The 19,858-nt window shown below is 34.1% G+C and overlaps 1 protein-coding gene across 1 annotated transcript in view; it reads left to right on the forward strand.

The window, feature by feature from the left end:
• Window positions 1–475: 475 nt before the first annotated feature.
• The window catches only part of PRAS40 (Proline-rich Akt substrate 40 kDa), a 40,358-nt gene continuing 20,975 nt past the window's right edge, over window positions 476–19,858 (forward strand). Inside the window, exons 1-5 of the mRNA XM_074182637.1 lie at window positions 476–592; window positions 652–895; window positions 950–1,123; window positions 1,174–1,282; window positions 8,531–8,705. Of these exons, the coding sequence (XP_074038738.1) occupies window positions 779–895; window positions 950–1,123; window positions 1,174–1,282; window positions 8,531–8,705 (575 nt within the window). The 5' untranslated portion in view covers window positions 476–592; window positions 652–778. The remainder of the gene's footprint in view (window positions 593–651; window positions 896–949; window positions 1,124–1,173; window positions 1,283–8,530; window positions 8,706–19,858) is intronic.

Below are 19,858 nucleotides of genomic sequence, written 5' to 3' on the forward strand. Positions count from 1 at the left end.
AGCTTTCAGACAATTATTTGTCCTTTGGGTAGAAAGCAAATTGAGGATAAAAAGAAATGGGAAATGAATTTGAAATCTACAGAATAATAACAAAAACAAATACATACAGTTAACGATCTCGTGCTATCCCGATACCAATTTGGTGATACAGCTGGAGGCAAATTCACGATAAATACAAATTAATCCTCCTATCCGATTTATCACCGCCTGTCAAATTTCTCAAATATTGAAAAAGTTCATCAGTCACAGAAAGTGATCAAAAAATACAAATTCAAACTCAAATAATACAATGAATGTTCATGAAATAAACAAGCTTTCCGTTTATTTACAGTAGCATTATAAAAAAGAGGTTGATTACTAAACTACCAAGTTATGACACATTCTTAGGTGACATTGTTTTGGAGGAAACTGAAGTGTCATGGAATACTGTGTCTGTGGTCTGAGTTTCGTCGGCTTATGAGTTTCATGAAGTCTGAATCAATGTCAATATTTCTATTAAAATAAAATATTCCATTTTCTTTGTCTTCCTGTTTTCGTAGGATTATATTTATAAGTTTTTTCATAAAAAAAACTAGACAGTTATAACAATCAAGTAGGAGATAACCTTTTCTACGTCTAAGTTTAGAGTTTATTTTGTAAATATTTTTTTAGCCCAGAAATCAGCTGTTATTTTACGATTGTGGAATACCATTCCCTTAGACTGATATTATTTTAATTATTAAGTTTGACATCACTTTTTAGTACCTGTTTAAGGTGTTTTTATTATTTTTACTTCAATATGTTCAGTTGCTTTTGTTTGAATATTCTTATCGAGGGAACTACGGAAGACACTAAGGTTACACTAGAAACTCTAAATCTGCGTGATGAAGAAAAAAACGATACTTTTTTCCGTCAAGTAAGTACACCTACTTTATTTACATTTGAAACTTACTATTGTTTCTGTTGAAAGGATATCCAGCAAGTAAAAAAATTAGAGAGTATAACGAAAATCCAAGCCAGCCTGGTTCAAGCGCGAAATGTTGGTCAATGGACTGTGAATTGTTGTATAAATTGTATTTGTGAAGCCTATGCGGTCCATAAGGAAAAAGGAGCCTCATGTGTTATTATTAATTCAAAATTGATGGCAAGTTTATCACTGCCAAGAATATTGTGAAATTTAATTTTTTTTTGTAGGATCATAAATCAATAGATGAAGCTCGAAAAAGTGAAGATATCTCTAAAGTCTTCAACATAATTGTGACATCCAACAATACTAAGGGGGATATCAGCCTATTGAAACATTGTGAGTTGCATTTTATATGTTTATCAGATGATGAGTTATACACAAATGAATAAAGGGTGTATTTAAAGTGTGCTTTGGAAAGCCCATACTAGACTTTAGGGAAAATTGCTCACATATATGATTTTCCATCCTTAAGCATCCTTTGAGTCTGCTAGATTATATCTAGAAAAGAGTCTGTTTGGAGACCCAAACATCAGAATCATTTGTAATAATCAGGAACATCGAATTTTCTTCATGCAACATGCAATTCTACGTCTACGCATTTGAAATAATGATTTTTCTTCTAGCGATCTTCACTGTGACCAGCATCTCACAATTTACTCGGTAAATCAAAATGTAGTAGAGTTACACCCTAGCCTTTATTATGCATTTGAAAAATGTGAATTTACTTTCAAATCAAATGAAGTGACTCATTTATATGTTATAAATACAACATACTTCTTGATCGAATTTTGTTATGTTGGTAATAGATAATAGTTGAAAATTCAATTACTGAATTAACTATCCTTTATTGCTTAATATATTTGAGCAAGTCTTTTCATTTTACTGCACAAATGTAAAACAGCTTTTTGTGATTTTTATAATCTTGTTAGACAATTAGTAATCTGTGAAAGGTATTTTACATGTTTTTTACCACTTACCACTATGAGATTTTTATCACGAGAGTGATATGCAATTTCACCGCCGAAAACCATTTTGTGGTCGAAAAAAAAAACCTGTTTAGACAACATTCTCCTATCAATTTTTTATTGAAAAAATGCACAAATTTCTGGTTTATTGAAAGATTACAATCACATTAATATTCACTTCATTTATTTACTGCAGTACAATTTTGTCAGCAACTCATTAGTCACAATTTAATTGCTGGAGAGCAGACACTCCAGCAGAATGTCTATTCTGTTTCTGTTACATAGAAAATGGTAGGAAAATATTATTTTCAGAATTGAAAATATATTTCACTCCGTATGATTTGTTTGTCTTCCAAATACATCTACCCAGTTATTGAAAAGTCTGATAATGGAGTTTGAAAATAATCAAAATAAGTCATCTACTGAAACTTTCTGATATTTTATGATGTCACAAGTTCAGTTGATCTGACAAATCAACATTCAATTTATACTGAATGATCCATAAAAGATGCATAGAAACCCTGTTTTGTCATAAACTCTCGAAGCGAGAAATGAGATTGAACCAACATCGTTACAACATACTCTTACTTTGAGTTATAGTAACTCAATTCAAATTTTACATTGTGTTTTATCTAGCGACAACAAAAGATTCATTAATATGTCTTAATAGAATTTTGTCTTCAGTCAGTTTCTTGGGATCTTTGGTTTTTTTCTTATGAAACTTTCCTCTTTGTATTTTATTTCAACTGCCTTTTTCAAATCCACTTCATCTTCTGTGTAGTGGTCCTTTTGAAGTACCTGTTCTCAAGTGACCAACGCAAAAATTACTATCTCTTCCAGGAATTAATTCATCTCTTGTAGGAATAAACTGCTTGCCAATCACAACGGGTCTAGATCCTTCTGGTCGAAAGCTAAGGCTGTTAATCAGAACTTTACAAAATCCACAATTCCAACACTAAAACGAGCGGATTATTCACTTGCAACAACAGCCTAAGAAAAAGCAAATCTACTGGCTGAACAATTTGCGGCCCATTCCACAGTCGATTTTCTGGGAAAGGCACCATCCACTCTTCCCACGCTAGGATCCACAATGCCGGAAATTACTTTTTGACAGCTTTAGTCAGGCGAGTTTTAGAACAGCTCAATATCAACTGATGAAGTGCCCGTCATCATACTCAAAAAGTGCGCAAATAAACTCGCACCAGTATTTTGCAGACTTTTCAACCTGTCTTATAAGTAAGGGGTTTTTCCTTCTTGTTGGAAGAAGGAGCCCATTCCCAAAAAGGGCAAGAAAAGTCTTTCAAATAACTATAGACCAGTCGCTTTACTATCAGTGAATTAAAAAAAAAATGGAGAAAGCCGTAAACCACCATATTCTCAAATATTTGGAAGGCTTTAACATCTTGAGCGACCATATTTGGAATAACACAATCGAGAAACATGGAGAATCCAGAGCTGTTGAGCTTGATATTTCTAAGGCCTTGACTGTATCTGGCATGAGGGTTTGCTGGCCTAACTTCGATGCTATGGCTTGTCAGATCATTTTTGTGTATGGCTCCCTGCAAGTGACTGTTGATGGATATCTCTCGAATACTTTCACCATCAACGCTGATGTTCCCCAGTGGCTGGTGTCTCCAACCCTCTTTTTATTGTATATCAAGGACTTATTGGAAAAAACCAAGAATCCAATATATTGCTTTGCTGACGACAGCACACTTGTCTCATCATTCCATTTGGATTTCAGGACATCTGCTACGAAGGCACATCTTCACCGGCAGCAGGAGGTTGCATATCTTAATGAGGATCTAGAAGTGGTTTCGAATAGGGGTGAAAGTAACCAGGTTCAATTCAATGCCACAAAAACCCAGGCATCGGTTTTCTCCAAAAAGATAAGTCTCCGAACCGGATATAATATCAGGTCACACAATTTCGCTTTCTGCTGTGATAAGTTTGTTGGGGGTTAAAATGGACATCAAAAGCGTGGAACACTGTTCCGAAACAGAAAACTGTACACACCTCAGCATCTATTAATGCTTTATGAAGCTCAGAACAGACGTTCTTTGGAGTGTTGTTCTCATGTATAGAGCTCTGCCCCCAAACATACCCTGAAGCTGCTGGATTCCATCCAGAAAAGAGCCATTCGCCTGATTGGAGACGCGAACATCACGTGCAACCTTAACAGCCTGGAACATCGAAGAAAGGTTGGAGATTTGTCTCTCTTATATAGATACTTTTACGGGAAGTGTTCAAGTGACTTGTCACATTTGATTCCACCAAGAGCGGTACATATCAGAAATACGCGACGGACTGTGGCTGCTCGTCGTTTTGAGGTTCAACTCAGTACTCTTTGAACTTCAGTGTTTAAGAACTCTTTCATTTGGAGAACTGCATTCATGTGTAATATTACTGAGAACGTTTTTCCAAATGGATTTAATCTCCAGCGATTCAAATCCAACGTGAATCGCTACTTTCTCACAGGTACCGCTCTGAGAGCGTCTTAAGGATTTTCTTGTAGTGCTTGTGTTTTGTCCTAAAAAAAACTTAAAGTTTTCAAAACTGCGACATTAGTTTCACTATACAATAGCAATACTCTAACAATATTAGCTACTACCTGCAGTCCAATCAGATAATTAAGTCTAGGCTAGATTCAACTTCCTAAAAAGGTCGCATATAATCTCTAATTCACATTTTTTTTGCTCTTCTTCAATGAAAATCGCTTCCACACAACTTCACTGAGGAGGTTGTCAAATATATCCATCTTGAATCTCTCTTTAGTTTCAATGATGTGCCTGATGGTTTTATATGCCCTCGTCTCCACATTTTTTCGTTAGATATCAAACTCAGCAACATCTTATTTGCAAATAGTATTTCTGATTCTTGAAGAAACTATTGAAGATTTTGATCCGTCTGAAGCATGCGAACAATGTATGGACTGCATAATCTAGGTCACCGCACTATGGGGGTTCCACTGACTACGCTCTGACGCGGTCGTTCAGGAACTTCCTTAAACATCCGTGCTCAGATAGGCTTGTGTAAGGAGGTAGTCCACTTCATATGATCTCTCAGGCGGTCTGATATCCGATAAAGTCAATCTCCTATTTTTTCCATTATTCCATTTAGTTTGCCATCTCGTCTTTACATCTTGTCTTGCCATTGCATTATTCACATATACTTTTCGTGTCTCATGGAAAGAGCTTCAGATATCACTTCAGCGCTTTCTGCTGAGATGGTCCTTTAGAAGCAGCAAATTCTCATCAAAGTTTCCTCCTGTAAGCTCACTAGTTTCTTCAAAAGTTTCAGATTTCAAATAACTATGTCAGGAAGGCTTAGAGTGCAGTTGAATGACTTTTGACAGTTTGAGGTGATTTGTATGGCAGTATTCATGAGCAGTTCCTCTTCTTTTACCAAAACTAACATGCCAGTGCCATCCGAAAACCTATTAGGGTGAGTCTCAGTAAACCATCATATATTATGGTGAATTTGATCAGTAAGCACTTCTATTGTCTAATATGATTCAAAATCCATGAAAGAACAAATAAAATTAGAATGAATAGCTGAAATATCAATTATATTAAACAATGAAACGTGAATTGAAAACACAATAAAACGGATAAAATTAAAAACATGACTGAAAACTGAAAAGAATAAAAAAAAAACAAAAAATTGAAAAGTAAATTAAAACAGATTTCAAACCGAGTTACTCCACGACGTTTCGATTGTTACGAGTAGTATCCACAATCTTCTTCGGGTGATGACTGAATTATTTCTCCGGGAGATGACTAGTTATAGGTCTTTCGAGCACTTTTTCCTATCCCTTCTTTTGGCGGTTTAGCGGAAGTTGACCGCTTGGCGAGAGTTGGCCGTTATCCGCTTGAAAACAGGTTGCTTATCTCTACGCTAGCTCGGCTGGATAACATATATGCAGCTTTTTTGAACTTCATCTAGAACCAGTGTTTTGAATGCGTAGTTGGATAACATATATGCAGCTTCTTTGAACTTCATCTAGAACCAGTGCTCCTCCCTGTGGATGATCTCAGCTTGGGACCACTTGATTTTATTTTAATGAATCCAAACATGCTCTGTTACTCCCGATTTGCCGGTTTCTCCCCGCTGTGCCGCTGTGTGTTTTTCTTGTGATCGGCAATGCGGATTTTCAATGTTCTTTTAGTTTTACCGATAAATGTAATTCTTGGGATCGCAGTCCGCGTTTGGTGGACTCTTCAACACAAAATCAAGTGGTTCCATGCTGCGATCATCCACAGGGAGGAACACTGGTTTAAAAGGAAGTTAAAAGAAACTGCATGTTGTCCAACGACGCATTCAGCCAAGCTAGCGTAGAGATACGCAACATATGGAAACCTATAATCAAGCGGATAATGGTCACATCCCACCAGTCGGTCAACTACCGCAGTCATCACAGTCCAGTCATCACCTGAAGACGATTGTGGATACTAGCAATCGAAACGTCGTAAAGTAACTTGGTTTTGAATCTTTTTTTATTTAATTTTTTGCTTAATTTTATTTTTATTTTTTTTTAGTTTTCACTTTGTAGTCATTTTCATTTGGTATCTTGGTTATTTTATTCGTTTTATAGTATTTTCAATTCACGTTTTATTGTTTAATATAATTGATAGTTTAGCTATTCACTCTAATTTCATTTGTTCTTTCATAGAATTCGAATCATATTACACAATGGAAGTCCGAACTAATAACATTCACTAGGAAACATTGTCAACCACTTCCAAACACACATCATATACTATGTTCTAAAGGGTTGGTCCGGGAACAGACCCCTGTCGGACACCAGTATTTTTTGTCTCTGTTGGATGAAATATTTAAAATATAATATTTCTTTTGAAAAAAAATGTTTCAAGCATTGAATTTTCCAGTATCTTAATCAAATGACTTTTCAATAATGAGAAAGCAATCATTCAAAATCTTTGAAGAAGTGCAACTGTTAATAGAATTGTATTTGAATCTGTATGTAACACCACACAAAAACAAGACTTTTCAACTGAGTTTTGATTGAAAATTGGGACAGTCGAATTTATCCATTTTTCAACTGGGTATATAAACATATTATCTTATATTTTTTGAAAGCACGTTTCTAATGGAATCCGAATATGGAAAGGAATATATAACATTTCATGTTAAAAACATAATTTTGATACGCCACATTTCTACGATACTAAGCGTCATAGAACATTGACATATTTTGGGGAACCCGTCAATAATATCGCTCGTTTTTTGAAAAAGACATGCTTGGACGTGGCTTTCAGAACAAATAATTGAAGTAAATTCATTAAATATAATGAAGACTAGTGACATAGGCGTAGTTTCTCGAATTACACATTTGCAAAGCATTTTTTGGCAAAGGGGCACGAGTTCAATCACGACTATGACGTGTTACATTCGTAAAAGAAAGGTTTGAAACTCATTTCAGTTATTTTTATTTATTACATGTCCATTAAAGTTTATACCTAAACTTAGTCAAAATTATGTATCAGTAAGTAGATAGAAGGTAATATGATTCAAATTGTTGAATTATACAATAAAGCACTAATTATGTGGAATTTACTTCGCTTGCTATCGTTGCTATATCTGTGACTGAATTGCACATTTTCTGTGACTTGATTTTTACAACAGTAGCAGTCGTTCGCTATCCTTATCCTTTCTTGACCTCCACAACATTCTTGATGGTTTGTTCTTTGTTCGAAAGTATTGACACATTCCGATGATTTCTAAGGCCATACACGCACACTCGCCGATTTCTTAATAGTGAATTCAATTAATATATTTTTATATGTACCTATTTTATTTTAACTTATATTCGAAAACTGTTAGTATATCGTCATTGTGACTAGTCGTTACTATTAGTTATCAATATTATGTAGGTGTAAAAAATTCTTTAGGTCCCTGCCAAACTTTTCAATCACAGACCTGCATTTTCAATTCAATTTCTCAATTTCTATATCCAGGGTCAAGTTCAGTGATGACGATCATTTTTTTGCTATTTCATTGAGTTCACATTGGTAAAAATTGCTTCTATTGAAAATATAAATCTTATTGAGTATCTTCTAAAGATAATTCTGGTTATTATCGATTAGATTTCACCATGATTAATACCCTGATTTGAACAATTGAAACTTTGAACATACACATTCACCACTTACTCTAGAATAATTTGTTATAATGATACGTAGTTATTGTTTTGTCAACGGAAAGAACTATATCTGCCCCATTCCCAACAATCTTTTAATAGCTCGGAAGAAGTTGCAATGACAATATGCAAATAGGTTTTTATTTAAATACACCATGTGATTTTGATTTAAAGGCACAGCCTTAATATAACAACACTTTTTGTGCTAACAACTATGTTTTCCACTTTTATTGAAAGAGTTCTTTTGACGGAAGTAAACAATTTTGTTTTCTCCATATTCATCAATTCATTTAATAACTTTCTGCAAGTCCTGTTTGTAATCAACATTTTTTTATGGCAGATTAAATCAACCATCCTGATCATATTCAATCATCCATATTCTTTTTTTTTTTATTTATTCTTTCTTATAATTAGAGGTACTCATATAAATTTGTAGGGTTTTAAATCTATATTCTTCAGATGTTCGTTGCGATCCTGAAATCATCCTCAGAAATATTAGAGAAAATATAGCCGAATTTTTGAGGAAAGAAACACTAGCTGTAGAAGAAAGGATAAAAGCATACTCCATGGAACAGTATGAGATATTAAATACTTTAAAGGACACGGCTTATGAAGAACATGAAACTATAGTGAGGTGAGTAGCAGCATCAATATTCTAATATTTTCACCAGTTGCCGATGCATTGTACAGTGCGAATGTAAAGAGAGTGCTACCAACTTAAAAAAAAATGGAAATGATGTTTTGTGATAAACCGTTTGATGGTATTTCAATTCTCTATCCAACACTTTAATTTTTGGAAATCGAATCAGTTCTTAATGAGTAATCAGATGTTTTAAATTGAAATATTCACTTTTCTTCTCCTGATGATAATAACATTTCTTCACAAATTAATTTCTTACATTATGGAATGTTTCTAGGATAATTTCGTTAGGTACAATATATATAATATTTCCTGATTGACTCAGCCGTTACTTGATGAAGATCCATATTAATTTCACAAACCACTCCGGAAACGATTTATGAAGATCAAATTGTTTCCGCAGTAATTTATGAGAAACATGTCTAATATAATTCAAAAGCAAATTAGGAAATTAGGATCATGAAGTTCCAATATAAGTCTAAGAACTAACGAGTTGTTACCTTTTAACGTGTGATTCCTAACACGGGTTGGACGATAGCAAGTGAAAACCGATCGTTCAGCCTGGGGCTTGAACCAACGACCAACACGGCGGTCGTTTTTGGTGAGTGAATAAAGCACCCACGTCGAACCGACCGGCTACCGACCTACAAGGACATTTTCAAATGAATACAATAAACTAAAATAATTAACAATGTACACCCTTATATACCTATACAACTAGAGTAGGTAATAATAGACGATTCTTAATGACTTTTTTACCTTAATTTTGTTTACCTGTAAAAATGTGGGTACGCTAATCTGAAGACATGTGAGTAGACAAGGTCAATTTGCTAATTTAGGAAGTTGAATCAGCATTGCTTATGTTTATGAATTTCCGAAGAATCCAAATACATAAGTTCCCAGTCCTTGCCTGCATAGTGCAAAATTTCCGCATCGTTTAGATTTGGGAACTTGTGTTTGCATTTCAAGGAATGGTTTGTGAACGTAGAATCATTTTTACCTACTCTGAAGAACCTTTCATGTTCAACATATCGTTTTGAGAAATTTTGGTCACATTTTCCAATATAAACACTATTACGCTCCGGAGATTTAAGCTTATAAACTCTAGATTTCTCCATCTTGTCCATACGAAATCATGGCAGATCTAAAAAACGCGATTTTCTCCATAAAGAAGCCATGGAAACCAAACTACAATGTGACTGGGATAAATATAAAATAAGTCGTGATTCCGTTACCAAAAAGATACGAATTGAAACTAAAAAGTATTATGAATCAAAGATCGACGAAAATAAAGGAAACAGTAGGGCTATGTGGAAAGCACTGAAAGGTTTAGTAAAGAAATAGGAAACAAGAGTTCAAAGGTATACAATATGATAGTGATAGTGATAGAGCAATTGATGAAATTTATAGCGAAACATAATATTTTGATAAAAGAACAATCTGGATTTAGGAAATCCCATTCATGTGAAACTGCACTGCAATTTCTAATTTCTTTGTGGAAAGTTGAGCTATCTAGAAACGTATTATAGGTGTTGTCTTTCTGGATTTCAAAAGGTCATTCGAGACGGTCAACATTGAGTTACTTTTAATAAAATTAAATACTACATGGATCAATAAGTCCCGAGACTAACCCAGAGATGGCGCTCTTAGTAAACCAGTAACCACGTCTTTCTAGAGTACTAACCTTTGCTTGAAACGTGTCGAAATTTTAAGTCGATCGGACCAGAAACAGCTGAGTTATCGAGGTTAGAGTAAAGTCGTTTTGTAGTTTGTTTAAAAAATGGAAAAAACCGAGTTTCGTGTTCTGATAAAACATTGTTTTTTAATGGGTGAAAACACCGTGCAAGCGAAAGAATGGATTGAAAAATGTTACCCGGACTCTTGTCCATCAAAAGCAACGATTTGTCGGTGGTTTGCCGAGTTTAAACGTGGTCGTACCGACACAAATGACGCAGAACGCTCGGGTAGACCTGTGGAAGCTGTTACACCGGAAAATGTGAGTGAAGTGACAAAAATTGTAATGAAAGATCGTAAAGTGAAGCTCCGTGAGATTGCTGAGATGACACAGATATCATATGGAAGTGTATTTACTATCCTTCATGAAAAATTGAGCATGAAAAAGGTTTTTTCTAAGTGGGAGCCGCGATTGCTTTCGATGGAACAAAAACAGCAACGAGTCGATGATTCAGAAAGCTGTTTATCGCTATTTACTCGCAACAAAAAAGATTTCTTGCGTCGTTACGTGACCATGGACGAAACATGGATACATCACTACACTCCAGAGTCAAAGCGGCAGTCATCTGAGTGGCGCACAGCTGGCGAAAGCCGTCCGAAACGTCCGAAAACGCAGCAGTCAGCTGGCAAAGTGATGGCGTCAGTTTTTTGGGATGCGCATGGCGTGATTTTCATTGACTACCTCGAAAAAGGTAAATCGATCAACAGTGATTATTATATTGACTTACTGGTACGTTTGAAGGAGGAAATCGCAAAAAAACGACCGCACATGCAGAGAAAAAAAATCCTTTTTCTCCAAGACAATGCACCTTGCCACAGGTCGATGAAAACAATGGCAAAATTAAACGAATTGGGCTTTGATCTGCTTCCCCACCCCCCATACTCACCAGATTTAGCCCCCAGTGACTACTGGCTCTTTGCTGATCTTAAAAAAATGCTCCAGGGAAAAAGATTTGGCTCAAATGAGGAGGTCATCGCTGAAACTGAAACTTATTTTGAAGCGAAAGATACATTTTTTTATAAACATGGTATTGAAAAATTGGAAAAGCGTTGGAACCATTGTATCACCCTAAAAGGAGATTATGTTGATGAATAAAAAAAAAGTTGTTTTCATTGTTAGTCTCGGGACTTATTGATCCATTAAGTATGGACTAGATTATAAAGTATTAAAATGGTTCACAAATTACCTCATATATCGGACGCAGCTAGTTAAATATAATCAAGTGACATCGAGTACTTTAAATGTAATTTCAGGAGTCCCTCAAGGGTCAGTATTGGGTTCACTGCTATTCTTGTTGTACATGAATGATATTGTGATACATGTTAAAGGTGTAAGATAAAACTGTTTGCCGACGACACTATGTTTTACTGTTCTGGGACAATTAATGACATCTCAGAATGTTTAAATGAGGAACTATCAAATATAAACGAGTGGTTATGTGACAACGGCCCCAAGTTAAATGTTAATAAAACAAAATGCATGTTAATAGGTAGCAAATATCGTTTAAGACAACTGCAAGATGAACAGCTGTCATTGAATCTTTATATTGATAATGTCATCATTGAAAGGGTAACAACTTTTAAATATCTGGGAGTGGTATTAGATCAAGAATTGAACCTTAATGCGCACTGTAGTTATATTCAGAAGAAAATAGCAACGAAAATTCATCTTTCATATAGATTGAAAAATAAAATAAGTGAATATGCAAAATTTACAATTTATAAATCAATAATAGCACCCCACTTTGACTATTGCAGTACAATACTAAATTTTGTGAGCAATTATTAAAATCTACTTATGATGCACTGTTTGGAACGTTTGGTGTAGTAATGAATATTACTGGAGTTTTTTCCCAACACCAAATCAGTATTTTTAACACCTCGACACGTGTTTCGACCACCAAACACAATATGTCGCCAAATTATCTTAGTGATCAGTTAACCTACACAAGTAGTATTCATACACACTCCACTAGAAATAGAATAGGAAATTTTTATATCAACAGAGAACATATAGGTTGTGACTCGTTGTATAGTTCTGGTCTGATTGCATTTATTAATTTGCCAAGTCATATAAAAAGCTGTGATTCATTAAATTCATTCAAAAGAAAATGTAGTGACTATATTTCATGTAATAGTCATCAATAGTTCGTCTTGCTTTCTAGTTTCTTGTTTTTAAAATGTGACTTGTCTCTATTTTTATATTTTTTTTGTTTTGTATTTTATAAGTGACTGACTGTACTATGAACAGCATTATTTGCTAATAAAGAGTAATGATATAATAATAATATTTATCTTTGGCATTAAAAAGGAAATTAGATAACCTGGCATGTGGCCTGAATGCCACTTTCACATTCTTTTTTCTAAAAAAACTCGCAATTGTCTCTGTTCTTTTACCAAAATATGTTAATGCTGAAATTTCGTAATTTCTGATTATTAATCTAAAGATAAATTTAAGGCTTTTTTTTCTGACTAACTTATAGATTGTGTCTGTGGGTTCTTACCTGTGTTCCTACCATTTTTACCTACTGTAGTTGTAAAGGTATGTAAGGGTGTACATTGTTGATTATTTCAGTTTATTGTATTCCTTTGAAAATGTAACGTAAGTTGCTACAGTAAAACTGAAGTCATAATTCTCATTTTTCATGATTTCCTATCACATAGTAATGGCTACAGCCATCAATTTATAATTACAAATATTTCCTATAAGAATGAAACCATTGATAGTTTTTTGAAACAGTTGTATTTATATTTTTTTTTATAGTTCGACTTACTTTTTTAATTATCAAACTATCAATTATTGGTATTGGAAAATATAAAAAATTGATAAGGAATAATCTGGAAAAGTCAATGAAAGTGCTGGGTACACTGTGCAAGTATGCTGGTATTCACAGTATAGGTCTCCAATTACGTTTAAAAAAATTCCTTGAAAATTGGCTGGTCAACAGCCAGTGGTCCTTTGGATAACTTGAGAGGCCTGAAAAAATCTATTTCTTGCATTTTTGTATCAAAGAAAATCAACAAATATGAATTCCAGAATATATTGTGATAAGAAGAAGTAATAGGTAAAAGATAAAACTGAAACCCCTGGCGTAGAATACATTCAAAACAAGCACTTTTCCCAATCACTCGAAATGCAATAATTTTCTCGATGCGCGACTGTTTTCTTCAACTCCCGAAGACGCCAACTTGGTTGGTGAAACGCGCGTGTCGAGAAGAGTATTGCATTTCTGGTGATTGGCAAACATGCTTATTTTGGGGAAATAATAGCGTTCCGTTTTTCCCCGTGGGTAGACCAATAATTGACTACTCATCTAGTACGGCAGGGAACATCGAACATTCGCGCGCTCTTAGCTACGTCACAATTGGTTTATGGTTACCAGTGGCGGTCGGCGTTATTTTCTTTAGGGTATGATTTACAACAATAAAATGTAATGTGATAGAATTTGCCGTTACTTGATGAAAAATCCATAACGTATTCAGCTGACACTTTGAAAACATATATTTCTAAAATATGTTTTTCCGTTGACTAGCTGTCGCACCCCTACGAACAACAACCCCAAGAAGTCGAAACTTGTGCGAGCTCAAAACTAATGAGGTCTAACCTTTTAACGTGTGATTCGTAACATGGGTTGGACGATAACAAGTGAAAATCGATCGTTCAGCCTGCGGCTTGAACCACCGACTCACACAGCGGTCGATTGAATGAGTGAAAAAGCTCCCACGTCGAACCGACCGGCTAGCGACCTTTATTGTGAGAATTTCACTGGACAGTTTACAAAACAAAATATAATATATAATAGAATGTTATTATAACTTCGAATATTGAAGCTGTCAAAATATATTACAAGTTCTTCCAAAGTGTCCACACTATATTTAAAATTGAATAACTAACATTCTCTATGATTCATGTGTGGTACTACATAATAAACATAATCTATTTGTTCAGTTCAATCAAAATTCTAATATATGGGCGGACGTACATAATAAAATATCAAAAAAGAAAACTAACCCATCAGAGTAACATGAAGTTTAACAGGGTAATTTTGAGCTCTAATTGATCGATGTGTTTCAAGCCAGTTATACCAAAACTGAACATGGGATGTTTTCAACAAATATCTTTATAATCACGCCTTATAATTTACTATTTTATGTGTTACTTCATAATTTGTTTTTAATGAAAATATTTATTGGTTATAATAATTTCACTGGAAAAACGTTTAATCAGTTAGTAACTATTGAAATTTTTATAGGTCATAAACTTGTTTACAACAAATGCATCAAAATAAGGTACTTCAAAATATTTGTTGCATTCCATCTTATCTGTAATTCAACTGAACATAAACTATATTAGAGAGTATTGAATGTGTTGATTTTGTGGAATCTGTCTGATTATCCATTAGGCGCAGGTAACAAAGAATGGGTTACAGTAACAACACTAGTTGTTATGCCACACTAGCTGTTATGCCACAGAATCTAATTTTTTGCTCTGGCAATAAGCAATGAAATGGTAAAATTTTGTAGTATGTCTAGAAAATATACTTTGTTGATGTTAGGGAGAATTTTTATAAACATTGTTTATGAACTGAAATAAATTTTGAAATTTGGAGTTTATTTGCCTCGACAGTCCAAGTCTGGCCAAAATGTTGAAATAAAAAAAATCGAACGAGAAAAGTTCGAGGTACAAGTAACTGAACGGACAAATCTGAAAAGATATAGGTGAATGCGGGGTGGCCAAATGGCCACCCAGCATTCCTTAAAGATACAGGTGTATCTTTTTAGGAAAACATTTTAGGAAAACGTAAGGATCCGGAAATATTAGATTCAACAGGAACACTTTCATTCTCGATAAAAAACCAAATTCAGCCTGTTCAAACTCCCTATCAGAAAAAGCAACTCAACTTCCTGAAAAATGGACTTATAGTGCGTCAACAGGCTGACGAGCAGAATTTGTCTATTGAACACTTCAACAATACCTCGAAAATCATAGAAAAAATAATTCCAGGCAGTCCTTCGCTTTATTACCAAAATGTTAAAGGTACTAAATCTAAACTGACTGACCTCATCTTGAATGTTAGCAATTGTTTTTATATCATTATTTTCACTGAAACCTGGTTGACATCTGAATTTACGGATGCAGGACTTTGGCTTCTTAAATACAATGTCCATAGAACTGACTGCTCTTTTGAATTCGGTGTCTTCAGCAGGGGTGGGGGTGTATTTATAGCTATTAAAAAAACATTTTCCGCTTATTTCATTCAGTCTGATCCTTTGATAGATTTCGTGATTTCGTGATTTTAATCTTTCTTCAACATTATGGGATGTAGATGATTATTGCTCCGTTGCTTCTCCTATGCCTCCAGCTACATAATCTGAGAATAAATCTATTGAAACAATATCCAACATCTGCGCTTTCCTCAATCTTCTTCAGTCCAGCGAAATAATCAATGATAGAGTAGTTACTCTTGATCTCATTTTATCATCTTTAGATATTACACTAGTGAAGGCTGTCGACATTTTAATTCCAGAAGATTCCCATCATCCTCCGCTTGTAATTTGCCACTCAAAATCGCAAAATGAATATTATTATAATTATATTACTGTGACTTCCTTCTCGCTGACTATGCAGCAATACGTTCGTCTCTCGAAGCAAATGATTCGGATGGTGCACTACATGGAAAAGAGCTTTCTGATATGGTTTCTATATTTCATGACATTCTTTATTCCATCATTGATCGCTTTGTTCAACAAAAAAAAATCTGTAAAGGGATTTTCATGCTGGCACTCCCCTGAAGTGAATAAACCATTTTATTTGAAGACATCACCTCAAAAGATTTACAAAAGCGCAAGGTGTTCAGAAAGCTTTGCAGCATTTAGTAATTTAAGACCTAGCTGTAAATTTTTAGAAAGACAGATTACATCCAATATATTGAACATTCTATTATTAATAATGTTAACTTCTTTTGGAAATTTGTAAGCAGCAAAAGTTTTCGATTCATACAATGCCACTCAAAATCGCAAATGAATATTAGTAACTTCCTTCTCGCTGACTATGCAATCGATTGGGATGGCGCACTATATAAACTTTAGGAAAAGTTGTTCACAAACTGATTGGTTCATAATTCGTTATATCGTTTTGCTCGTCAGTTTTATAAAGGGGTATTACAACAGCTTACCTCATTTGGTTTGAAAAAATTCTATATTCTAAACAAGAATTGGAAATGTGACAAAAAATTTGTAACATGTCTTCAAAATAGCTACTGGAATGTATCAGTTTCACTACTAATTTAATATTTGATTTTATGTCTTGCTTGAATTATGTCCTTTTCACTAATCGGATGCAAAAACATGTGACTTGTTGGTGAAATTCACTAGTTTGTTATTTAAACTTAGATTTTTAACTATCGGTTCAGACTCAACAAAGTTTTGTTATTTAAATGGTTGATTATGATCCAAGTAGTTTTAGATTCATTTTCAACGCTTTTAATCATGTTGATGAAGTAATCACTTTTTGTCTTATTCAAAAGTTTCCCTGCATTCCCTTCAGTGTCCGGATCTTTTTTTTTAGGCTGAAAAATGCCGCCTTGGCCCACTTATATTTATTTTTGCCTTCATCATCTTTATAATTTTTATAATTTCAGTTATTAGTTGCCCACTAATTGATTGACATTTGGACATAGGCCTTTCGGAAATAATGCATTCATCGCTGTTCCTTCTATGTTAAGTCTATTCATTTACAGATATATAGACATGAACGTGTAGGATATATATTTTATATATAACACAGGATAGGATTTAATATAAATATGTAAAATAAAAATCAAATATTTTATTGAATATTGTGAATTGAAATTACAATTTTACCCTTCGAGTTTTTCGTCCAGCAAATAAATCTGTGACCTTGTCATAATTTAACTCGTGTGCAATTCGATTTTCTATCGCTGATTCTTCCTGGCAGAACCTGCACGGTGCTTAAATCTCGCTCATACTTTTGCAGTTCTTCAATTGACATTTTCAAAATATTAGTATAGTATTAGTAAGAAAAGCAAAATTCAAATTCAGCATTTCTATATTCCCTCGATTAATTTCGCAGAGAATATTCGCCCAAATTGCTAAATTTAGAATGCATTTTAAATTCTTTATAGCAGTTAAGGGATGATATGCCTGGTACTTAGCTTCTGGAGAACACACATGTTTAAAACGAAACATGTGTGGAGAGAGATCCACGAGGGAGTTTTCAAATATATGTTCATCCCTTTTGCACACACGGTAACCAGACGCGTGCTTTCGCGATCTGCGATTCCTGTGGCGCGTATTTTGAACTATGTCTACGCTCCTCGCGAATAATAATGTCCGTCCCTAGTGTACACCAAAGTTGCATAAATGATGATTTGTACATTCTTCTGTAAGGTGTGAATTTGACCGCCCTCTGAACTTGCCGCCCGGGACTTAGGCCACGGCTTGCCCGACCTAGATCCGGGCCTGATTCCCTATAAGCACATTTAAATATTTTGTTTCCTGAGGCAATAGTTTACAGCAAGCTTAATTTTTTATTCATGCTTTCAGCCTCATATTCATTCAATTATCATTTTTAAGTTGACCACTTTTAACTTTTTTAGTAAGAAAATGATAATTAAAAATATTTCTAAATTTTGCTAAAAAATATTTCAATTTATATTTGCATTGATTTCACCAAAAAAACTCATACCAGACGTATGCATCTATTTCGGTTATAAATTTATTAATTTTGAGCTCTGGTGGAAAATCACTACATATTATTATATTATTATTATATTATACATATTATTATAAAACAAAGTCGCTTCTCGCTGTTTATCCCTTTGTATGCTTAGATTTTTAAAACTTGTAGACCTTCAGGTCTACAAGAAAGTCCGCGATGGTGTATGTCTATCTCTAGAGATAACCCATCCTCGAGAAATAATGGCTTATTTCCGAAGCTATTTTAAGCAATACAGCATTGATCCCTATCCAATTAGGGACCTCAAATACATTATGCATTTAATATGTAATTTGAGTGAATATTTTCGAAGATATTACAGATTTAAAATGCAGGGACATAACGGTTACGGCGGTACCGGCCGGGGCGCGTGCCTATAAATAGCGCGTCCAAGGCAATGCTTCGCCCTATAGCACTTTATGATAGCAACGATCTCACGCGTTTATATGTATTTATGAAACATTGTAATCTCTCAAACCTAACTCAACACGGATATATTAAAGGAAGATCAATTGACACAGCAATCATAAAGTTTACTGAAAACATTATCGAGTCATTTGAAAATAACGAAATACTTCTAGGAATATTCTTATACCTTTCTAAAGCATATTACTGCCTTAATCACACGTATTTATTGGACAAACTTGAAAAATATAGAATTAGAGGGCCTGTATTGAAATGGTTCGAGTCATATTTATCAAATCGTCAACAAAGAACGAAAGTTATAAAAAATGGACCGATATTTAAGTCTGATATCAGGGAAAATACTATAGGCATTCCACAGGAAAGTGATATTTTTAAATAACGAGGGGGCTACTATCACTAATTATGCTGATGACATAAATTTACTGATTTCTAGATGCATCTATCGAAATTTAATCACTGAATCATCCCATTTAGCCGAAAAAACACAGCACTGGTTTTCTAAAAATTGCCTTATTCTTAACACCGAAAAAACCCTTCAACAAAGAATTGAGTCACCAACAACTGTTCATTTAGCAAATAATCAAATGGAAGTAGAAACCTCAACAACATTTTTAGGTATACACATCAATGAGCATCTTCACTGGCATACCCACATTACAAATTTAGGAAAAAAATTGAATCAAATCTGCTACAGTGTAAGGATTATTAGTACTTATCTTAACAAAAAATCATTAAAAATCACATATGCAGTAAATTTTGAGTCGCGAAAATTGGTATATTATTCTAGGGATCTTGTAGTGGCATTTCGAATATATTTGGAATTCAAAAAAGGGTGATGAGAACTATGTTCAAATTAAAGTACCGCCAATCTTGTCGGAACAAATTCAAAGATAATTACATAATAACAACACATGCACTGTACATTTATGAATGTGTAATGTACTTATTCAAACATAAAGATAAGTTCTTGGAATCAATATCAAATCATACTTACCCTTTGTGGAATGCAAATATATGTCTCCCTATTCATAGACTAACACTAACAGAAAAGCATCCGTCATATGCATCAATCAAGTTTTTCAATAAATTACCACATAATAATGAATCCTGTGAGAGCCTTAAAAAATTTAAAAAATATGTGATAGATTTCCTTATAGATTTGGAACCATCTTCAATTAAGGAATATCTGAATTACTGTTAACTTCATTTTATATTAAGATGTTTTTATTCCTACCTCTTACTCATGGTT

Source organism: Leptinotarsa decemlineata, unplaced genomic scaffold, assembly GCF_025532065.1.
Source record: "Leptinotarsa decemlineata unplaced genomic scaffold, Ldec_3_MD MMD2_tig00026328_RagTag_RagTag, whole genome shotgun sequence".
NCBI classification, from domain to species: domain Eukaryota; kingdom Metazoa; phylum Arthropoda; class Insecta; order Coleoptera; family Chrysomelidae; genus Leptinotarsa; species Leptinotarsa decemlineata.